Source organism: Watersipora subatra, chromosome 3, assembly GCF_963576615.1.
Source record: "Watersipora subatra chromosome 3, tzWatSuba1.1, whole genome shotgun sequence".
NCBI classification, from domain to species: domain Eukaryota; kingdom Metazoa; phylum Bryozoa; class Gymnolaemata; order Cheilostomatida; family Watersiporidae; genus Watersipora; species Watersipora subatra.
Window position 1 is genome coordinate 5,126,710 of NC_088710.1, and position 24,851 is coordinate 5,151,560.

The 24,851-nt window shown below is 37.0% G+C and overlaps 2 protein-coding genes across 2 annotated transcripts in view; both read right to left on the reverse strand.

The window, feature by feature from the left end:
• LOC137391314 (potassium voltage-gated channel subfamily H member 6-like) overlaps window positions 1–263 on the reverse strand; it is a 48,125-nt gene extending 47,862 nt beyond the window's left edge. Inside the window, exon 1 of the mRNA XM_068077743.1 lies at window positions 139–263. Coding sequence (XP_067933844.1) covers window positions 139–147 — 9 coding nt within the window. The 5' untranslated portion in view covers window positions 148–263. The remainder of the gene's footprint in view (window positions 1–138) is intronic.
• Window positions 173–24,214, reverse strand: LOC137389714 (potassium voltage-gated channel subfamily H member 2-like). Its single transcript, XM_068075793.1, has 6 exons — window positions 24,123–24,214; window positions 17,220–17,450; window positions 14,519–14,650; window positions 9,667–10,002; window positions 261–353; window positions 173–192 (listed from the first exon to the last, which is right to left on the reverse strand). The coding sequence occupies exons 1-6, from the start codon at window positions 24,196–24,198 to the stop codon at window positions 173–175; spliced, it is 888 nt and encodes a 295-aa protein (XP_067931894.1). The 5' UTR covers window positions 24,199–24,214.
• Window positions 24,215–24,851: the final 637 nt, after the last annotated feature.

The following is a 24,851-nucleotide window of genomic DNA, read 5'->3' on the forward strand; positions in this document are numbered from 1 at the left end:
AAAACAATCTTTACTAATCGTTAAAAAATTCTGTTGATTTCTCTCTCATGTAGAGTACAAAAATTGGGTCTGCTAGTTTAGAGGACCATGGTTGTGCTCCTAGAGATACATCATAGAAACAAATAAATTGTGTCCTACCTGAGCCATCTTCCCTGAGACACTCTGTTTGACATTATGGGAAAGTGGCGGGTGCTGCAGGTTGCTGCTTGAACCAGCGTCAGTTTCTAGCAGCCGCTGGCTCTCCGATTTATGTAGCCCACCTGTGAGAGATCTCGATCTTTGATCTTTCTGAAACCTTTCGGCTGTCGGCAGACTTTCTGCATAGTGAGGAAGGTCATGACACTGTAGTTCTGCTAAAAAATCTAACATACATCAGACAGCGAGAAGGTGAATACAGAAATAGTATGGCAAATAAATTGTGAATGAAGTTTTACAATGTATCTTGGCATTAATTTCATTGTCTGAGAGTGTGTAACTTAGCTCCCATTAAAGCCTGTGTTCTTTAGGAGAGCATTATCTGCTCATTAATATGATGAGAATTGAGGTATGAAGGATGAGTATTGATGTTGCACAGGATAAGTCCACGCTGGGGAAGGATTAATCATATTGTTAGCTTAGGTAAACATGCTGCATACATGCCAAGGAAAGGTAACTCTCTCCCCTTTCTCGAATTTGAATTAATGCTTTCTATGAGCAAAAGAACTTGCCCACAACTTGCTGCCGGCTTATGGTTCCAACCGTAAAACTCTCACATTATTGGATGCCCGCAACATATGCCTAGGTTCAAAAATTCATAAAAATAGTCAAAGCGTCTTATAACAAAAATAAGTCAAGGCCAACTTATAAAAAAAACAGAACTATGATTATAAAAGCACAAATCAAGTTGCACCCATTTAATCTTGTGACATGCGAAGACCATCTTTTTATGTGAATTTGGTAGTAGCAGCTTGATTACAACTACTACTAGATTGAAAGTTTAAAAGTAAAAAAACTAAAATGGAGATGGGACATAACTTTTAGCTTTCAATTTTAATGGCAGCGAAGGAGTAGGCCTAATTAATTAAGAGCAGCAGAGAATCTAGTTTTACGTCTCTCTCCATGTCTAGCAAGTTGTCAGTTTTTGAACTACTGCACTGTGAGACGCTGACACTAAGTATTAAGTATCTTCAAGACGTCAGCCATGGCGATTTGTCTAATCCTCTCAAGACACCTGACCAGGATAGAGGCCTGGGAAAGTTGTAGGCGGAGTGAGGGAGGAGCCGCTCTAATTAAGGTCATGTACTGAATAAAGTTATAGCTTTGTTTGACATATCGATTCAAGCTATATTGGAACGGATTCGAGTGCTATAGCAAACACTCTCCTCCGCTTGTATCCATTGTAATCTCTGTGCCTCATGCATATTTCATTACGACCGCCTTGGACTACTACTGTTATTCGTTGAACAACCCGAGAGAGCTTCGTTCGATTGAAGCCGAGTGCTCGATGACAGACGGCATCTAAGAAATAGTTAAGGCTCTCGAGCGAAGAGCCTCTCAGGCGTATCATTGATCACTCTCACTGTCATTAATAAAATCATTTTCTTAAGCCACTGCTGAGACTCGTGACTAACGAATAATCAATAGGTATTTGTGACCAGTGCATTTGTCATCAGCGGTAATGGTCAAATGCTGCTGACACAATCAGCATCATTGGGGTGCTCCGTGACCCATCAAAGGCTAAAATGAACAACCCAACAAAAGGCTAACTATAACAAAAAATTTCACACGCGCAATCACAAGACAATTTCTGATTAAGTGATTCTAATTATGTATGCTTATAGAGTGTCTGTTGTTTTACGGTACAATAATAATTTATTGTCAATGTTGGTCCATTAGCTGGTACTTTCTACGCACAGGAGTTAAAGCAAACAAGTTGTGATTTGCATATTGTTTGGAAAACACTCTTTAATTCTCAACAAAATGAATAGAACCAATGAGAGACACGGAGAAGTGACCACCAAGTTGCAGTTGTACCATGTTGAAGTTGCGCCTACACAAGGTTTTAGTGGATTTTATCAGAAAGTGTTGGTATTTTTATCAGTTCTGATTGTTTTTGATGTCTGAGATTTTCTGACTGCCAGAATATTTCAAGATTAAAATCAACAAAACATGGTGACTGTGAAAGTGCTCAGATCAAACAAAAGTGCGATTATGACATCTATAGTTGCACTTCGGTAAAGAGACCAACAGAACAGAGACGCGTAACATTACAACTTGGAAGCATTAGTTGATATCAATAACGAGAGACAACCAGCTGGGACACTGACATAATTCGGCATGTATTCTCCTTCCGAGCATTTTAACCGTGATAAAACTTTGTCGATTGTAATCTAGAAACATCCTGGCAGTCAGATCACTTCAAACATCAAAAATAATCACAAATGGTAGAAAATACTGATACTTTCTGAAGAATCTTTCAAACTTTTGCGTAGGTTCCTCACTAAGCACAAATATTGCTTTGAAACATTAGCAGTTGCATAAGCTGTCTTGCGTAGCGACATGCAGAAACGGGAAAAATAGGGACCAGACTGAGCCCAAGCCTGTTAACTTCGACCGGACAGACGAGGTTAGTCAAGCCGAGCAGACAGCACTTACTGAGCGTGGCAGGGTCACACGTATTGGCCCTCACACGAGAAATAGGCTGAAATAAATGGAAAGCTACAACAGAAAACATCAGGAAATATAGAAACGCAGAAGTGAGAGTTATTTGCTCTAAGTAAAGTGGTATAGAAAATGGCATAGAAATGAAGAACACAAAGTTGATCTCATTTCCAGTAGGGACACTTCTTATAATATGACAAATACCGCTGTTAACTTCAAATATCTACAGGGAGTATGGACAGAAGACAGCAGCCAAAAGATGAGCAAAAACAGCAGGCAGCAAGAAAAAATAGGAGAAATATTCATATGCCAACTAAATAGTAGAGAGACTAAATTGTATAGAAATGGGCAGGACACGGAGTCGAGAGCTGCTGCTAATCGCGCATGGATTTGCACTGCTAGCTGCATGAATATAACATAACGCTCGCGGTAATTGCATTATCAGCTAGGATCATTTTTATGAAAGTTCAAAGCCTCTCCAATGTGAGTGCAATAAGGATGAAGGCGTATGGTGTTCTAACATCTAGTAGTTATTTGTGGAGTAGATTTGGCCAGCTTACAACTAACAAAAGCATTGCCGGTTACAGGAAATCAATACAGAGATAGCTTTTAGCTATGACATCATACTCTCCTTTGAATTCTTTCTCGTAATTGAATGAAAAAAACATACTGATTACTAGACAACCTGTACTGCCAGTGAATAGCAAATAGTATAAGCTTCACAGAAATTTTTGAAGACCTTCAAATGAAACTAAATTAAATTAGACGAAATGTAATATTTTATCTTTGCCATATTATTTTGTTTTATTTAGTAACAATGCTCATTTTGTTTTATTATGATATGATTTATCGGCAAACATTGTTAATAAAATAAACCAACAAAACAAACTTAAAACAAAGTAGGCCTACTGTGCGCAGAGAAGAGGCACAGACATCTTATATTTGGTGACAGCAATTCATCTGCAAAACTTCGTCTACAGCTGCTAGTAATATTAATATAACTATAATATATATATAATATTATAGATTATATTATATATATAATATATATATAATATAACCAGACCAACAAAGAGTTTTGCTTATATGTGGCTCCATCAAGTACTATTATTACATAGACCTCTATGGAGTGAACCAGATTAGAGTGCTTCAAAGAGCATGCCATGTGAGAACCTTTTTGGAATGTTCCACAAAAATGAGCCAACAGCCGATTTGTCTCCTGAACGGGCGACTTACTAGTTGGTCATTTCATGGGAGAAAAACATGTTCTTTGGTTTACAAGTCAGCAACGTGTGATTAATGCAAAGCTTAAGATTACCCCTTGCTAATACCTTACCGTATTTTATTCGTGCAGAAACACAACAGCTATGAACCATTGACAGTGGCGTATGCCTAACTTCTCTGAAAACCTATCTATCTATCTATCTAAATCTCAAAGTTTGTCGTCTGTTCGATGTCTGTCTGTCCAGCTATAGCTATTAAAATCTTGGAATAAAAAACTCACTGCTTTCTAGATTTGAACCCAGGGTGAGTACCTTGCAGTCTGAGGCACCTTTGAACCTTGCAGTACCCACAAGGTTCCAAAACCATGAATTTAACCACTGAGCTATACAGCCCTTAGAATTCTATCGCTCTTAATTGAAACTCTATTAACTCTATGAAACACAATGTTTTTTTGTGTTTTTGAAAACTTCTATTTCTGGTTTTTTGTAAGGTTCAACTGCTAAATCCCAGTAAAGGCTAATACTTTTCATGCAAACAATTGTATTATCTTAAGTAGGAATAGCCTCTACATTCTCTCACCGTTTGGTCAGACGGACAAAAACAGTTTGATATCTCATTTTTACATTTGTACCAGTATCGAAAAGTACCAGTATCGTCGTATTCAAAGTTTTGATGGATAGCTTCTGCTGGAACAGTAACCTTTTTTATACGCACACTTCTATGCATGAATTGTTATTATCAATTCAACATATTCAGAATTTTTATTTTGTTTTCTCAGTTCGTATTAATGTATCATTACCAAATCATTTTTTATTATAATCGTAGCAAAACAGACTTAATTTAGCTATTACTTGCTAATTATTTCACATTCACATTTAACCTCTTCTATAGCTGTTTTCTTTTGTTTTTTAGTTTATTTGACCTGCACAAACATTTTTCTCTTGATATGGAGTTAAAAAGTTAGAATGGTAATGGTTGTTATATGTTAAAAAAGTTTTCTGTGCAAAGACTTTTATCACCTGAGCAACGCAGGGCATTCACCTAGTTACTACTAAATACTATTGCACTAAAAGCTAGATAAGTTTAAAAACTGTATTTTTTGTTGAAATACTTTATAGAACTCGACATAAATTTTCTTGTCACTTTCAAAAAAATTTAGCAGATCAAGTTAAAGAAAATAAGCTCAGCATAATAACAATAATAATAGTAATAACAATAATAAAGAATCATGGGAATCAAAGAAGCACTCATGCAACTATTAAGTATAAGATTGCCTCGTTACAATATCCACCTGACAATTTGCACTGTGCAACTCAGCACAAGATGTTAGCAATTGTACTAGTGTACAAATCAGCCGGTAACACACGCTAGCCTGCTAATTAAACAATTTCTATTTTCTGTTAGCAATATATAAGCAACACTTAAACATAAATTTTGCTGTCAAACTCGACACGAAACTGTCAGTCGTCGTCTGATTTGGCATAAAACTGTCCGACTTGGCAGAAGCACTCACAATTAGTTTAATCAACTTGAGAGGTTTAATGTTTGTGCACTGGTAAAACATCAATGCTACCTGAGCTTCTATTTACCTACAGAAATCAGTCTAAAACATGCCGACTGACAATCAATGACTCTGCGCTGTGACTAGTTACATTAATAATTATTGTTACAACTTTTTTCTTTTCATAGAGTGGCCCGTGTAAGATTGTGCATTGCCCCTGATTTGATATTGGTAGGCCTACATGGGTAGCACTATGTCCTCATACAAATGGGACAGCTGAAGCCTGCTTCCCATACCAGTCACAATCTCTGGCAACAGGCCTCAAGACCATTAGGACAAAATGTATACATATGCCCGATTGCTGCCTGCAGTAAATGCAAAAGCTGCACTCTGTTAAGCTTTTTACTTATGAGCAATCTTTATTGTGGTAATTTCTAAGGTGTTACTGAGGAAACCTTCCCACAATGCACTGCATTATTACATGCCAAGCCTTTCCATAGAGCATTACCAATGATTTGCTGCATATAATGGCTAACAGGATTCAACAATTGCTATAGCAACCATACTTAATGACATGGCTCCTGTTGAGAGCAACCATTTTTAAAATAACTTTGGCATGTCAAAACAATCCTTGAATGCGATCATTGGTGAAAGCATGACTCATCAAGCCTCACACCGCAATGTTTTGCGAGGAGAGATCGTCGCTGGACCCTTGCTGCCAATTTGGGAACTAGGGTTACGAGTTTTTAAGTCTGTGTGCCGCTCGAGGCTCGAGGCTCACCGGCAGCAGTAATTCTATCAATATGACAGTTACAGGATTATCTGTACTGACAGCGGATCCTATAATGGAACAGATGTCAGCTTTCCAGACACTTCTGGTTACTTAGCAGCATTCATTTCAACGCTGTTTGTTAGTCTGTTGTCACTAGATCTCTCAAAATCGTTGGGGGTCTTTCCAGTTTTATTTTGAACAAATGTTACAAAAGCGTAAAAAAAATAAAATAAATTAATGAACAGGTTCAATATGTTGGTGTTACTATGAAAGTCTGTTGTATTACATAGTATATTCTGATGATTCAGTGCTTAGGTAAAATATCATTACGCCCTGATACGATATCAGGGCATAAAAGTAGCATAAAATATCATTTTATGCTACTTTTATTTGTTATTTTTTGTTTCTACTTATTTTATTTAAATTCATTCAATATTTTTCGATAGTAAAACTATAGTTTCACATTACACATGTTTCACATTACATATGTTTCACATTACACATGTTTCACATTACATATGTTTCACATTACACATGTTTCACATTACACATGTTTCACATTACATATGTTTCACATTACATATGTTTCACATTACACATGTTTCACATTACACATGTTTCACATTACACATGTTTCACATTACATATGTTTCACATTACATATGTTTCACATTACACATGTTTCACATTACACATGTTTCACATTACACATGTTTCACATTACACATGTTTCACATTACACAAGTTTCACATTACACATGTTTCACATTACACATGTAAACCAGAAACTTTGCAAAAGTATTCGTACTAAATTTGGTGAATGTCTTTGATAGATCGTAGAAAAACTGCAAACTAATGGCAAAGCAGAAACCATAAGAGCACAACATAACATAACATAAGAGCACAACATAACATAAGAGCACAACATAACATAACATAAGAGCACAACATAACATAACATAAGAGCACAACATAACATAACATAAGCACAACATTTTGCAGTCAACTTCTGGTTGCAAACAAGTATTTTGAGAGAGTAAAGGAAAAGCATATAGCCAGAGGTATGTAATTGCTTTGCACTTAAATTATACAGATTATATATTTGAGGACTCTCAGTAAGCCTGTTCAAATACTGTCTTTATAGCTATTTGCTTTACAGCTATACTTTTTCTGTTTGTATTTTGATAACATATGGCAAAGACACTTTTTCAAATTATTGTAAACTAGTACCCAGGCAGTCTAGTGTACCATGTCATCAGGCGTAATAACTATACAATTACTGGTAGTGTAATTGTATAGTTATGGTACAGCTGGTAGTGTACTGGTCTAGCACGCTTTATGTTGGGAGTTTGAATCCCATATGATGTAATCTTTTTTCTCAACCTTCAACCATGGCTTTAGACAGACACAGACAAACAGTCAGAGTCTCCTAAAGTCTCCAACCGTGGCTTCAGACATACACAGACAAACAGTCAGAGTCTCCTAAAGTCTCCAACCGTGGCTTCAGACATATGCAGCTTCCATTGTAGTATAGATTTTCGAGTGTAGAGATAGATGAGTGTGTAGAGGCAAGTGTCTGATATTATAGTAGTCTGTCAAACTGGCTGTTTAAACTAAATGGCTGACTTAATTAAGGACAATCCTGTTGCTAGCTATATAAGCGCAATCCTGACCTTGAAGACGTGACCTCTCCAATGATAGGCTTACAGGTTACCCCATTTAATCAATTTTTTCTCTGGTGAACTTCCAGCGCAAACATTTTACCAATGATAAAACGAAGTTGGCAAGCTGCAGATAGGAGAGATGTTATTTCGTAAACTGTGTTCTGCTGCGACAAGAGTACTTCAGTCTGGTTCCTATTGGTCGCCAGTCACGTAATAACAGACAGGAAACAGATGGGAATGATTCAGACAGAAATGTTTGCTTTTGTTTAGCTTTTTTTACCCACTAGTCCAATGTGTCTAATGTGAGCAAAACTTCAATACCAATAGATATGGTCTAACAAGTGATGAACTCTGACAAGTGTTCAACTGTGGTTGTGGCAGCCGATGAAAGCCACCATTCCCATAGTTTGTGATATGGTAACAGACAAGCAACACAATTTTGATGTAGCACGTTTAATACTAACAGGCTGGACTTCCTCAGACCATCAGTCAGAGAGGTTCATTTTCTTCTATTTGTGGCAATTGCAACCATTTTATTTTTAGATTTAGGAGAGATTACTAAATTTTCATTATAAGTTTGCACCCTTTTCCTTCTTGGGTGAAAATAAAAACATATTATTTTCATCGGCAATACATTCCTCGCCACTAACCAATAAGGTCTCAAAATAAGGAATAATAAATAATGAATGAAATGAATAAATAATTCTGACGCAATCGCAATGTTTTGATAATAATGATGTGTTTGAAAAATGTTGTTTTGTTTCGAAATTGATATACGTGCATTTTTTTGACCCGAGCATCAGAGCTAGATCATTGTGTCGAGTTATAACAGATGTGGTGGCTGGCATACTTGTGTACAGTCAACCCCTGCTTCTTGTGTACAGTCGATTCCCACTTCTTCGCACTTCCCTTCTTCAGACTTTCAACTGTCCTGACAATGTCCCACAGGGTTCCAAACGAGGGGGTCCAGACGATTGTCCAATGTAGCTGTTTCTTTCCGCAGAATTACAACTTTCACTGATTGGTAGCTCTAGTGACAGGCAACGCAAGTGACATGTGCGTAGGTTTTTCACCAGGGTGTTGTATTGTAATTTGCCTTAGTTATTATTACCGTTATTAATATTACCGTACTTTTTGGACTATTAGCCGCTACTTTTTTCTGATGATTTGAGCCATGCGGCTTATATAAGGGTGCGGCTATTCTGTGGCTTTTTCTTTCACCGCTATGGCACATTAACCAGAATCTCCGGTTAGTGCGCGTCTAACGGTGAAAAAAAAACAACGAAACAGTGCCTTACAGTACTGTTCCATTAGACACTAGGTTAAAAAGCGTCGATTAATACGAAACAGTGTCATCAGGCACTGTTCCATTTTAAACAGCAAAGTTGCTGCCGTGATAAAAAGCACCGTCATGAGTTCTGCGGCCTATACAAAGGTGCGGCCTATGTACTGTTTTATTATCGTTTTTTTTGGAAAATAAAGCATCTGCGGCTTATATAGGGGTGCGGTTTATAGTCCAAAAGTACGGTATACTGGAACCTATTGCGGCATGACCACATTTTAATCTTTCATGTATGCTGTATATGCATATTGTACAATTTTGTAGCCTGGGAGTTTATGTGTGAGACAACATAGGCTGTTTAATGTACAATCTAGTACACCATTTTTAAAGCCAAGACTTTTTTATCGACCAGACGTGGCCTTGCTTTCAGTAGTCCGAACAAATGAGAGTTGTCTGTACGTTCTGATTTGAACTGTTTACCCTGTAGTTAGATTTTAGCCGTGTAAGCGAGGAGTAAAATCCTTTTTAATGTTTAAGTTGCAAACAGGTTAGACAAAGAATAACATCTAAAATGGTCTCTTACCTGTATCCTGTTCATTTTCCGCGCAGCTGTTTCTATATATCGGAGGAGAGAGCCGCGAGTTACGTTTAGTCATCTCGCCACTATCATGGCTCGGAGTGTGTGAGGAAAGGGTGCTGAGGTCACTGGGTACGATAAGGTCTGCGGTTGGCTCACTCATAGGTTTATTATTGTTGCTACTCTCCGCAAGAACTGTCATTTCATGGCTGTCTTCTTCGGTGCTCTCTTCACCTGTTTCCTTCTTTGATTTCTTGCCGTTTTCTTGCGTCTTCTCTGGGTCTCCATTCTCCAATTTGAGCTTTTTCCTCCGTTTCGGCAGCATTTTTCTCAACAGATTTCCTGCAACACTTTATTGAATACAAACTAACCTTTGGTCGAGGGCCAGCAAGTGTGTTTCATATCTCGATTTAATGAGTAAAATCGTTGCATTTTCTTATTCTGCCTACGCTAAATGTTGATTTTACTTCAATTAAAGGTCTCAAGATCCTTTAAGTTTATTTCCTTGTTTTTTACAAAACAATTACAGGTTTTTAACTCATTTCAACATTCAGGATATGAACAAACTTCGTTCAACCTCTTAAAATTATTTCGAGAATATCATTGCTAGATCTTTTGACAATGTTCCATGTAGTATCTATTCTTTTAGCAAAGAAAGGCATTTTAAACACTACATGTCAAACCATTTATTTGATTTGCTTGAATAACTGTTGCCCTTTTTGATTCTTGTATGGCATAATATGAAAATTTTTTTGTTTAAGATGAAAGTATTGCCAATAAAGTACATAATGTATATAATTAAGTAATATTATGTAATTATGTAGTATAGATGTGTGTGAAAACAATTTTTGCAGTTTCAATTTAATTTCTTTAAATTAATAGCAAAAGTGCCATTCTAGACACTGCACTTGTTGCAAAAGCTTATATCCCCGTACGAGATAGTTCTATAAAGTAATTTACTTAGAAAATCATCGAGTTGATCTTAAAAGTTTGGAAAAGATATTGACACGTTTTTGCTTGTCAGCAAGTTATATAGCTGAAAAGTTCTAGCCCTAGCTTGTTAACATGGTTAAAAAAAAGGTATAGGAGGTGGAGAAGGCCGTAAGCTGTAAGTTTATATGGCAATGCATGTTTTAATTTGTCCCAACTTCAACATGTATTGCCATATAAACTGTAAGTCTCTAAGTATAACCATTACATAAGCCATTCTTCCCACCTTTCATTTGCTTTAAAAAAGACAGGTTTAACCTAGATCCACCATTCTCAGAACTGTAGAATTTTCAAGGCTAAAACCTTGATAAGTTTGTATCTATGAGGCTATCTATAGGATGTATCAGATGTCCATGTGCCGGAGGCTTCATCGTGAGACTCATTTAGCCCCTGGCTACGTTGGCAGACAATTACGTCTGTTACACACGCTGCCAACGCATCAGGCCCAGTAATAGGATTGTGGAGAAGAATGTATATGTATGGAGCAATCAGCAGCAATGCTTTGTTTAAAGCTGGACTGCACCTTTGATACGCTGGTTCAATGACCCGCTGCCTCTCTAGAAGATATGCAGAGACTGTAACAACTAGACAGACCGCAACAAATTAAAAACCTTCAGCAGTCGGCTTTGATCATAAATATATAAGTGTTTCAGCCATTCAATTAAAACGTTGGTGAAGTTGTCGAAGTACTTAGGCAATGTCCAGCTTGTCGGAAAAAACTGGTTCAGTTGATAAAATCAGAAAAACTATCGCTGCTGTGAGTTTGAATGGAATAAACGCACCTTTATCTACTGCTCATAGACCATAGACATGGATGCGGAGTTTAACTGGTATCTACCTATGTCTGATCACAATTATTTGCTTTTCTGTTTTTAATTTTTTATTGTTGATCATTATAGCTAATTGATACGGTTTACTGCAACAAAAGTATCAGGCGATTTAATTATTTTTTATTAAATCTTTAATGGGAGTTTTTTGTCAATTTTTTCATTTCACTATTTTTAAGATTTTTGCTATCTCAAAACCTGTCAAACATTGAATTCTCAAAATGATTATAAAATGAGTTTAGCTTAAAAACAGTTTAAACTGTATTTTGAAAAGCTACCCATAGTCTGAAGTGCTTAGCTATCGGTGATCAATAGCTAGGCATATTCTCTGCGGTGCTCCAACCAAAGCCCGACTCTGACCAACGAGGGAGGTTGGGGAGGGAGGTTGGCGTGCCTATTCTATTGCCTCTTGTTACATAAGCTGCTTAACAAATCCCAAGGAGAGTTGTGTAATTAAATCTTCAACTACCTTTGATCCTATCGCATGTATGACATCCAACGACAGGTGACCAGCAATGTCTCAGCAACCTACCAACGCCTAGACGATCAACCTATGTTAGTCATTATCATACGGCATCAACTTGCATCAAATGGCAAACTGGCTTATAGCCTTGCTTCATGATAACAGCAAAAGTTTGAATTAAAAATACACTGAAGGAAATTGGGCTTCTCTGAAATTTTATCAGATATTGAACTCTTGCAGAGTTCTAAAGCTGACCTAACTTTAAAAAAAGTTATGAATGAGCCTATGTGTGCCGTTAGGATGAGGTTAAAAATTGCAGAGAGATATTCTTGTTCCATAAAAAATTTATTAATGACAAAAATAATTTTGGCTGTACAATTTTTGCAAACAAAAAACTAAATAATAATCCTTCATTTTTTCATCTTTATAGACAATTTTATTGTTAAAACACGAAGCTTTTGCAATAAATGTTTGCAAACGGTGCTTTTGTTTGCAATTCTTTTATTATAGTATCAAAACAACACCAAAAAGTACAATTAAATAAAAGAAAAACGATCGTTTTCTAAAAATATGGCTGCTTTTTCGTGAACGAGCGCATGTGCCAACGGCTTGATGATGTCAAATAAAACGATGGATATGATTGGAGGGTGCCACTTTTGTCATAAAAAGGCTGCGGCGCTGGTAGCTGTTTGACAAAAACAGTGAACATTGCTAAAATTATCAAACGAGTAGACAATAGATTGTTATCAGACTAAACTTATTTAGGCATAGCTAGACGCAGTTTAGGCATTTAGGTATAGCTAGACGCAGTTTAGTGTACAACAAAATTGTATGTTCTTCTATTTGTAATCGGAGAAACTAACAATATGTCTACAGTTTCTGATCAATTATGAAACTTCAACCTAATATCCAGTCTGTCTAACTGCTTCTAAAGTGAGGCATGCCGACCTCCAAGAAGTCGCCCAGATATGCCAGGAATTACTAAAACATCCGATCTGTTATGTGATACTGATGAAAAGTGCTTGGCAAGAACTATACCATTGAAAAACCTGCAAGTTTTACCAATGATTGTCTACAAATATTTCAAGCGTAGCAAACAAACATGGCTCTTTTAAATTTTGGAAATTCTGATAGGTTTTTCACCCCCAATATCAACTAGTTTGTTTTAACAACTCCATCATGTTTAAAGTAGAAATTCTGTTAGTGTTAACTTTTTGCTACTGAACTAACAGAGGTAGGACTATTTGTTCATATATGGGTATATGACAAGCGATAAAGATGATATGCAGTGCGAGAAGCAATAAGATTGAGAATCAGTCTACCATGATCTCCTGTGCAGAGCGACTAAACTAGAGGAAGGTGGTCAGAAACTTTGAGTAAATTTACCTGTGTGATCTTCGACAGGCCCTTTTCTGAGAAACTCTAAAAATTACAGTGGTTCTTTTTATCCTCTAATTATTATTATTATCAGAGAACTCCATTGTATTACTCTAGTAGGATGTCAACCAGTTTTACCTGCCTTCTGCTGACGCGGGTAGATGATTTTATGGGATGCAATACAGCGACATTGGCATCATTTGACCAAGTTTATATCTTCAGAGGAGAAAAACTCTTGTATACCTGTTTATATAAGAATTCACACTGTACCATTGAAGAGTTGTCCCCACGGTAGACAATGGCAGCGGCATGCCAAGATCAGCACATTTTCGCATGCTAGAAGGCAATTTGATTGCCTAATGATAGAATTATAGGTGTTACGGCAAGGTCTGGCTGTATTTATCACCTCCTCAATATTGAGTTTGTGAGTGCTGGCCAAGGGAATGGTCAACCGATCACCCTTTCAGAGCGTGGGTGGATGCATGCTGGGTAACGCACTGAACTCATACGGCATATGCTTGAAATGCTGTCGACATCCTGGAATGAAACGTTTCGACCGACAGGAGGCAGTGATAATATTACCAACAAGGCCGATAATTATGGATATAGTTGAAATTCGCAACCCCACATCCTCGATGATCGGAACCAAGGCTAATATTTAGCAAATCAATTTTAGACGTTTTCATGTCAATCTGAGTAAGCCATACCCAAATATAAACTTTCGCAAAACTAAGTACATTTTATCAGAAGGTATTGATATTTTCTATCATTTGCGATTGTTTTTAACGTTTGAGGTGATCCGACAGCAAAGATATTTCACGATTATAATTGATAAAACTTGATCGGGGTTAAAAGGCACAGATCAAGCGAAAGAGCGATTGTGACGCTTATAGTCGCAAAGATACCGACTCAGTACACCTTGAAGGCAATAACCAATATCAAATACAGCAGCTAATCATGTCATCTTGGCACATATTTTCCCTCCAAGTATTTTAACAGCGATCAGGTTTTATAGATTTTAATCTTGAAAAATCTTGGCAGTCAGATCACCTCAAACATCAACAACAACTGCAAATGATAGAAAAATACAGGTACAATAATGTACAGATAAAGTCTTACATAAATACAGATAGAATTTATTAAATGGTAAGAATGCTGTTGCAAATCTAACTAATACATGACGGCACATTTTTGAACCAACCTTCTGCACTGATTCCATTGCGGGGCTTTTTTGACGCCTCCGTCATATCCTCAAAGTTGAGAATAAACATGATAATTTCAGATCTCTCATTCTTGACCGGCGCGAGTAACAGACTGCAGGGAAATTTTTCACCTACAATCATAAACCCTTGGTATGTTTGCATGGAACAATAAACGTGTCCAGCGCTCTGCCAATCTCTCTGCAGCATTGACTAGCAGGCACAGGTGTTACAATGTAATGGTTGTATGTGTAATGTACATGTAAATTAGGGCTACTACCCAAAACAATCGCCTCTCGTAGATGAATTTGGCTTAAGGAGAGGCACAATGCATAATAAAAACAGATTGATTTCTTCAGCCTACGTTCTGTATATATTCTATACTATATATGCTATATGTATTGTGTCTTATAGGCAGTAATCCCTGGCTTACTGCGGGTTAGAAGACCAGCCCTGACTGTGAAAAGCAAAAAACTCTTATGCAATGTCAGCTCTTTATTTTAGACATACACTCGTACACGCACTACTATAGACATACACTAGTACATACACTACTATAGACATACACTAGTACATACACTACTATAGACATACACTAGTACATACACTACTATAGACATACATTAGTACATACACTAGTACATACACTACTATAGACATACACTAGTACATACACTACCATAGACATACACTAGTACATACACTACTATTATAGACATACACTAGTACATACACTAGTACATACACTACTATAGACATACACTAGTACATACACTACTATAGACATACACTAGTACATACACTACTATTATAGACATACACTAGTACATACACTACTATAGACATACGCTAGTACATACACTACTATTATAGACATACACTAGGACCCTGGCAGTTTGGTGCCCCGTAAAAGATCATCAGATGTTATGACTAACTGCAAAATTATTCTGATACGCAACAAAGTGGTCGATTGGAGCGTTGGTCTAACAAGAGGAGAGTCATGAGTTCAAATCCTGTGGAAGGCTATTTTTTTAATTGATTTCAGATTGTGGCTTCAGACAAACGGACACAGCTTATATAATAGTAAAGATTATCCTTGAAGTAGTTTATATCCTGTAAGCCAGTCTAAGTGATAAAAGTATCCTACAACTAAGATATCCCTGTGTTTATTTACCTCAGGACAACAGGCTAGACAGACTTGTTCCACTTTTTAATGATAAGGAAAATACTGCTAGCAGATCTCGTCAACAACATAATACTTACAAATAATCTTCATTTATATAGCCTGTGATGAACAACAAACTAGACTGGAAATGATTTATTTAGAAACACAGTTGTTAATCTAAGAGGCTCATAGGCTAATGGCCTTCTATGTTTTTAAATAATTGTGGAATTTATGGCCTCACTGCCTTCTTCCTCGATGTCATGCAAGATACAGCTGCAGCTATTGAAAAGTATTGGATTGAAAAGGAATGTACGCATAAATGAGCACAGAATCTAAATTTCACAGAAGCTTCTTAAACATTCCCTTGAAACTGCCTGAAACTCCCTGAAAGGGTTTCACTGAAACTCTTTAAACCCTGCCCGTCTTTGTCAATGTGTGTCAATATCCCGGGGCAATTTGTCTAACGATAGGAAGTTTTGAAAAGTTTATTAAATATGTCTAAATATGCTCATAATCCAATGGTATTTGATAAAACACACAAAAGTTCAGCAACTCAAACCGCAAATATTACCAAATACAACGAAAATGTGCTTCATGGTTTTTTGGGCTATCAGCCATAAAAATTTGTGCGATTGTAAAAACTTCTAAAGATCTTTTAGTAGCATCATATCCATTGAGCCAACGTTCATCATTGTCTCATGAATCAAAATAATCTAGTCTCGAGTCTAGTGCTCTTTCTATAATAGAAGGTGGTATTTTGTAGAAAATAAATTATCATAGAAGAGGTAGAAGATCGGGTTTATATCAGCTGGCTTCCTGTTGCTGTACTCTATTTCCTTCGTTTGCTTGAAAGTTATAATTTATTTTAAACTTGGCCGATAGGGCAGAATTCTCCTAAAAGTAATTCTTGATGTGCCCATTTGTGCCTTCACAAATGGGCACATCGATCATTCGACATTGCCGATTGATATTACAAGCGCAAATATGCTCACCACTCTTATTGCTCATTGGCGTCTGTTAACATAGTCTGTATGAAAACATGGAATTGACCTCGAGCTGCTCTGATCAGCTCTCACAATTGATCGATGGTTTTAAACTTGAAGAATTTTAAACTTCTGTTTAGCTACTTTTCAAAATATTTTCTGTCAGCTAAAAATAATTATTTTTAAAATGTTTCGCCTGATCAAGATTTTGGCAACATTTGCCCGATTATTGGTTAGTGTGCGCACGGCTTTACTTTGGGTATGGTGAGTAGACACAAAGAAAACACGATACTGAATAATGCTGAATCGGTCATTAACAGCTCAATCAAAGCAAACAGCCTTGCAAGGTCAGTAGGTTTTTCCTACTAGAAATATCCTCTACTCTACTAGCCAGCAACCTTGAGCTCTTCGGAGAGCAGAGAATTTCTACTCCTCTGAAAATTTGCACATTCTTTAAAACAATATATGTCAGTCTGCTCGTCTATTGTAAATGGAATCAGTCAAATCTTTGCACAACCCACATATTAAAGTAACAGGAGTAACGAGTCTTTTTACCGTCTTTCCTGTAGAGAATCAGTTGAATGAGCTTTTCGGTGTTTCCTGTTAAAGATTCCCTGAGTTTTATGACCATGTGTCGATTTGTCTGCGGTCCTTGCATGAACTCACAGACGCACGACTTTTGCATGACCTCCGCTCGTGAATAGCCACTAAGGATGCAGAAGCCCTCATTGCAGAAAATTATCGGGGTGTTCTCCACTTGCGCGTTTGCGATAAGGAAATTCCGATCTACAGAGATAAAATTAAGTCTACCATAATAGGGGTCTAGAAGAATGGTCTACAACTTCTACATACATATAATAGGCTAATAACAGCGATTAGGTTGCAGGTGTGAATATATCATTGGATGTGAAACAACGGTAAATATTTATTAAAACTATAAATAAATTTTATTACAGAAGCTATTTTTATGAATACATTTACAAACAACAATATATTATTGCAACAGAATTGAGTTACAGCATATCCACCTGCATCACCCGTCGGTTATAATATGACTAGCTCTATTTCAATCATATGACTAGTAGTTATGTTATTGCAACAAAATTTATTATTTGTAACTCGTGATACAGTCAAGAATCTTCCAACTGTTCGTTCTGACAAACACCAGATTGCTTGCAGGCTGCAAGTTGCAACAAAAGTAAAAAATATATTCTCACGTAACATACTTAGTAGCTCAAGCCCATCTAGTCCCTGGGTAGTATAAACAACAACAAAAATGATGGTAGTATCTTTGTCATTAAACTAGACAAACAGGACATGATAATGCTTGTTTTAGAAAATGGATGCGAAACTTAAAAGCATGAACTTAAAGCATCACAGAAAAAGGTTAGCAATGAAGTTGGAAGCACAGAGTTTAGCACTGATTTTAAAAAGAGTCGACTAATACAGCGATAAAGACACCAATGAGTTTGTGTCGATGAATAGGACAGACTCAGTGCGATCAGTAGATATGAAGCTCACTGTCGATGGCCTTACATCATAACTTATTCCTCGATAGCACACAGATACAAATACTGCAATATTGCATCAGCAGTTTGCAGCTTTAAGCTGATCAGTTTCACTTCATGCCTTATCGGTAGATTATACCCCATGGAATATTCTCGGCAGCATCAGCTGCCAGAAATACTGATTAGAACTATTTTAGTAAAAGTTTGCGTAGTGGTAAAGTTAGTGATGTAAGCACATGTGTATATAGCTATTCATCTCATTCCTAAAGTGCCTTCATGCATGTTGGAGGATCGGCTGTTGAAAGACAAAAAAACATCAACTTGTAAATGAAGTTCAATTTTAACTGGATGCTGCTGTTTGCCGCTGCATGGCTTCTGACCGAGCTGATGTTACTTTTTAAAATAGCTAGAGCTGCGCATTTTGGTTATAAATTTAGGGTCTTTAAAATAAAAACCTAAACCAACAAAAGAACAAAAATACAAGGCTAAACATACACCACTATGTAAGTTCTTACAAAAAATGCCTGAATGTGAACCAATTAGCAGATTGGTTCACGACCAGTCAGTAATTGGTAAAGTCTTCCATAGAGTTACAATAAGGTTTTCGACCAACAATGTTACAGGCATTTAAAATGATTACAACTAGTTAATGGTCTATAAACCTCATTTCTACGTAGCAATCCTTGAAAAACCACCATATACAAACATGCATTGAAAGTGGGTGAAAATGAGAGGCTTCATGTCCTGGAAGTCACAGCTAAAATCACAAGGAGCTGGTAAGATGATTTGCGAGCAGACTTTTCAATTATAAATTCTACACATTCTCAAACTTATCAAATGATATGAAAATGATTTTAAAATCTTTATAAAGTTTCCTGATGAGTTGCGGAGTTGCTTCAGTCTGAGTAAAAAACAGCACAAAAAGCCTATTAACACCAAGTGTAGGAACATCTGAATGTTATCTATGCTCTCATCTATTCACCAAAATGACATTAAAAGTTGCTTTACTTGCTCCATCCACCCCCCTTCACTTTGTACCTCCCTATTTCCCTCTCTTCCTTTCCTGTTTCTATCTACCCTTGTCTTTTTTTCCTCATCCTCTCCCTCTCGCTAGCGGAAGAGCAAGTGATTCACCAATGATAGCTCTATGAGTAATTCACGAATAATAACTTTACGAGAGTTGCACACACGCTTGAGAGCGAAATGCTAATGAAATAAAGATTGACACGAGCCTGAGCTCGAGGCTGAGATGGCAGATATCTGTAAGACTATTTTGGTTTGAGTGCTATTCTCTTTAACCATCCCTTGTAATTGATTCTCCCTTTATCAGAAGTGATCTGATATAACACTCGAGATGATTTACCTCTTACCATACAGGCATCTTATGTAAGGGCCTTGTCTTTTTCTTTTTAACTTCACCCAGTATTCTGATTAACATGACGGGGGGGGGGGGGGGGGGGGTGAACCAATAATATGTAGCAATTTGACATGTACTTATAGGTAATTCTTGAAAGCGATGAAAAAGAAATTTGATTACAAAGGTATAGAAATTAAAGTGAAACACGATTGGAACAGAGATGTCTACGCAAGACAAACAGCTAACATAACTAGGCACAATTTAAAAAAATATGTGCTTGAACCTTCTTGCTATTGAGCATTTGGTTAGTAAACGATGAGTTATTGTACATGCACTCATGCATATTCAGGATGAGCTTGTTGGTAAATCAATTGCCTAGCCGTTACCAAGTTGGGTGATATATAAGTGACCATTTCTTTGGTGTTGTGGTTAATCAGGGAAGACCTACCAAAACATTTCAAATGATAGCTTGGTTTGTTCTATCACCAACAAATCCATTTGAATGCCCTTTCATGCCAGGCACGGGCAACAGAGTTAAGCCTGGTTCCCATATCGAATGCGAGACCCCGGCAGTAATCTCGCGCAGCAAAACACTTGCAGCGCTAAGCTTGGTGGAAAATGTTCACATAAAGCTGCGTCGCTGGTGATCGCATTAAAATGGCCGCCAGCCATGCACTTGAAAGTGCGGACCTTCACATGTACAGTGCATTTTGGGAAGGCTTTACCCGCTGCTCTAGGTAAAAGTTGAACATCGCTGAACTCTTGCGTTGACCGCCGGCAACTACCAGCAGTACTCGGCGCGTAGGTTCACATTTCACTGCTGATAGCCCTGCAGTGCTGTCACCGGTCCTTGTGGGTATATGGGAACCAGGCTTTAGAGCTCAAAGGAGTTGATAACAGAAAACATAATACCTTGGAACACTAAAGTGTACGCTTTGTGTATAGACACGAAACCTTAGAACACTGAGGGGAGAGTTTGTCTATAGACACAATACCTCAGAGCGCTAAAGGGTGAGTTTGTGTTTAGACATAATGCCCTAGAACACTAAAGAGAAAGTTGGTGTATAGACACAATACCTTAGTTGGTTTATAGACAATGGTTTATAGAGTCTGTCACCAAGTTGGCATAAAAGCTATGGATGAAGCCATCAAGCAGGAGGCAAGAGCCTGGGAGGCTTTTGATGAGCGCTTGTTTGTGGGCAGGCAACCATGGCCTGATATATCTTATAAATCTTGCATACTCATACATTGGCAATAACAACAACTTAATTATCTCATTGGATTTTCTTTTACAAACATGAGCTGATGCTATACCCAGCTACATAATGCATTTTGATGTTGTTAGTAACACAGCTGCTGCGTCATCACCTGGTACAAAAGCACATGTTGGAACTGCTTTTTTACTTGATCATGTGAAGAGTTAACTCTTTCGCTACCGCATTAAATTCTGATCGAATTATTATTCTGACCAAATTAATTCAAATTGATTTTCAAAAAGTGGATATACCACTAGTATTTAAGCAATATCTCGAGAATAGAAACAGATATCGTTTTACTGTAAAATGCGTTTTATTCAGAACAAAGTTTTCTACAAGATAAGTATAAAATTGTTTAGTGAATCCTACTCTCGCAAAATTTCTGACGTTTTCTTTGCGTTGAACAAATGCGGTCTGTTTCTTATTGCCATGACGATATCGATCCGATTTTCCCGTTTTAAAAAATAATTAGAAATGGAGTTGCTGAGCCAAAATATTTTCGGTTGGTTGCATGTGATTGGCAACAAGGTTGTTTCATTGGAGACAAATTGGATTGGTCTACCTAATGTGTGGGGTTCATAATGGAAAAAAAAGTGAAACCCTATCGATAAGCCGATATATTGGCTTACGGTAGCAAAAGAGTTAAAGAAAAAACAAACTGCTTAGAAAATTCGAACAACTCTAATAATCTCCAACAAATTATGTCACAATCTTGCAGAGACATCTGGCCTAGATTTATCTGGCAGTTAATCAATTGAAGATTAATGACCTGTGCGTATTGTTGATGCATGCCTAGTTCTGGCAGCAAACAATGTAACAAACAATTTATATCTCTGTCGTATCTTGTAACTTATAAAACAAGTGAGTGATAATGATTGATTTTATAAGATTTTGAAGGAGATTTGTTGATAGATTATTGATGGATTATTGATAGGTTATTGATAAGCATTAGTAACTGATAAAAGTCAGGCTTTAGTGATTCTGAGCTGATAATGTCATAAAGAAAGTTGATGCTCGCGTTACACAAATAGAATTTAGATGAAAGCATTTTTTTGCTGCAGGGAGCGAAAAAATAATCATTTTATTTCTGTTGTCACTTGAAATCTGTGAACCTTTACTCTTTGAGTTAAAAAACTGCCATATCTACTGTCATATCCTTTTTGTTTGCAGTTTAGGATATAGGACCGATTCATAGTTGTCAGAAAATGTGGTAATAAATTAGGACAATAGCAACGAGTCTTTATTTGTTTAACAAACACATTAGAGTGTTCACCCCACAGCCCCTAATATTTCCATAGCTATATGGCATCACCTCAATCCATCAGGTGGCTCATGCCATGCAAGTTTTGGCTAATTAATGGCCAAGTAGAGAGACCTGCTAGGTGTATACCTTATTACCTCATGTGCTCTCTTAATTTGAAGGTAAAAATCTAAACAAACTAGGCTCAAACTGGATAAGGCCGTACGTTGGAATAGTAATTGCATTGTTGAGAGCTTTACAAGAACAAAGATTGAGCTACACTAACATGTATACTATTGGAGCTTTAACATTGCTATATCTGTAGTTACAAAGGTGCGAGAACTTTTGAGACAAGGGCTATAGTTTACATAAACACTAGTTGCTGATAGCTTTCATAGCACATCTACATAGTTATTCTTGTATACTGTTGAGTATAGTCAAAGTTTAGTTACCTAACAGCATACATACTTTACAAATTGTATTAAGTGTGTTAATAGTCTTCCTAAATGCTGAAGCACACTTATTCTACAAATTGCATTAAGTGTTTCATAGTCTAGCTATCAGCTAAAGCCCAGTCATTCTACAAATAATGATGACACCTTGAATGCTCCTTTGTAATGATTACATTCTATTTGAAACTGCAGTTTGTCAAAAACAAAATGCAGATGTATAAAAGAGCTAATGTTATTAATGGCAAACAGATAGCGCTGAACTGATGACAATTAACAACATATCTTGCAACCAGCACAAGGCCAGATGGCTTGGGACTTCAAGAACATGTCTCACTGCTATTAGTTTGTTGCGGCAGCGGGAGAGTCAACGACTGCTGACAGATCCTTGAGTTGCTAACTATTCTATTTTTGAAAGGCTTCTGGCTCAAATGTCTAACACCTTTATGAACGGAGTGTTTGTATTGCTGTCCTTTATGGGTCAATACAAGAGTATCAACTATCTTTCTACATAAGGCAGCGTTCGGCAGCATTCAGTCTATTGACTCATCTAGACCTGACCTAGCTTGAAAGAATCGTATTTCAAAGAAAACATTTGTTTTGTTAATTAAGCAATTAGAAATCGTAGCCATATAATGTAATGATATAATATTGGACAATGAGACAATGTCAATATTGAATATTACTGCTGAGCTACGAAACACAACTGACTCCGAAGAGAACTCTCTTGACTAAATATTTCTTGTTGAGGGTTGGCATAATCTGATTTTGAAAATGCTCCAACTTATCAATCATTGCGCTTCCTGCTACATGAAATAAATAACTGAAAACAATTCTGTTGCCTAAATATGAGTCACAAGTTTTGGTAGAGTATATGCACTTCAGTAGCGCATTATCGCTAATTCTTACGATTGCAGGTACAGTCAGTGGTACAGGGTCGAGCAGCGAGAATGCAAAGTTTAAATCAGCCGTGTTGAATGAATAATTTTTCACTTGAGATCATTTAAGCAATAAAAATAACAATAGAGTTAATTTCGTCAAGGAACTGATGAGCTCAATTTGTTAACCTTTTTACCTCTTTCATCCGACTAGTTCCTAAAGTAAGCTTTGATAGTAGAGCTCTTTTATTGCCAGTTTCTCGCGTGTAGACAAAGGTTACACTGAACTAACAGTGAGGCAAATATATAGTGTGAGGAACACTACTATGAAGATTTTTACCAGACACTTGTAGACAGCAATTATTAATTATTGATCTCGGTTGAACAGCTCCTACAATCTTTGATTTTCAACACCAGCCTGTAAGCTTGATAAATATGTAAGGTTCAACTGATGAGCTTTTATCCTAGAAGTACCTTAGCGATCTCTAACCGATATATAGACATAAATTAGAACCTGGAAAGTTTGAATGAACATGTGTTGGCTTTTTGTCATAGTCGGATGTTCAATTTCCCTATGGAATCATTCATATCATAGAAAACAAGTTGCAACTACTTGCAGCATAAAGATTTTTAGTACTATAGAGCTTACAAAGCTTGACCTATGCAACTCGCTTGAACCCAGCAAAATATTGTTTCAAACAAAATGCTAAAGCAGCTGAGCACCACTTAACAATTTTTGAGTAACGTAAGACATGTTCATTTCTACTTACGCTGTCCATCAAATTTTCTGATGATTGTCTCGATGAATGTATTCTGAGGAGCAACATGTCCCTTCTTCACGGGCATGACAGTAGCATAGGCTTTAACAACCTGAATGATCGTTATATTGCGCTAGGGCATATGTACGATATAGAGCGCATGCACTAGACGCCAGTACGAGTACCTGCTTATATAATAGATGGAAGGGGAAAGTTAAACGGAGTGATGATATTGACAACGAGTTCAATCAATAAAGCCTTGTTGTAGATTATGACTACGCTACACAAAAATAGTAAACTTGTCTTATATTATGTGAAACAGATTAGCAAATAATTTTTTTGTTTTCAAATAAACAGTTTTTAAACATTTTTAATAAAACCAATTATTTGTTTGATACATTATTACATGCTATTCAATGCGTAATTCAATATAAAAGATTTCAAACAGCCAAACACACGCGTGAATAAACGCTGGCGTTTGAATACATAAATAGCAAACTGTCCAATATATGGTCTCTTCACGGTAGCCTCGTGGCTTCTTTGGCTGCGGTAGGAAACTGAAGAGATGTCAATGCAATTTGCTGCGAACCAGCTGTTGAAATAGTCCATGCTTAGTTGTTTTCTTATTACTTCTTCTTACAGTTGTGTGTACATCGCTTGGCACGAGTCCTTTTTGTTTCCTTACACGCATTTCACCCTTATTACCATTGATATTGTAATTTTGTACGTGGGTTGATCTGC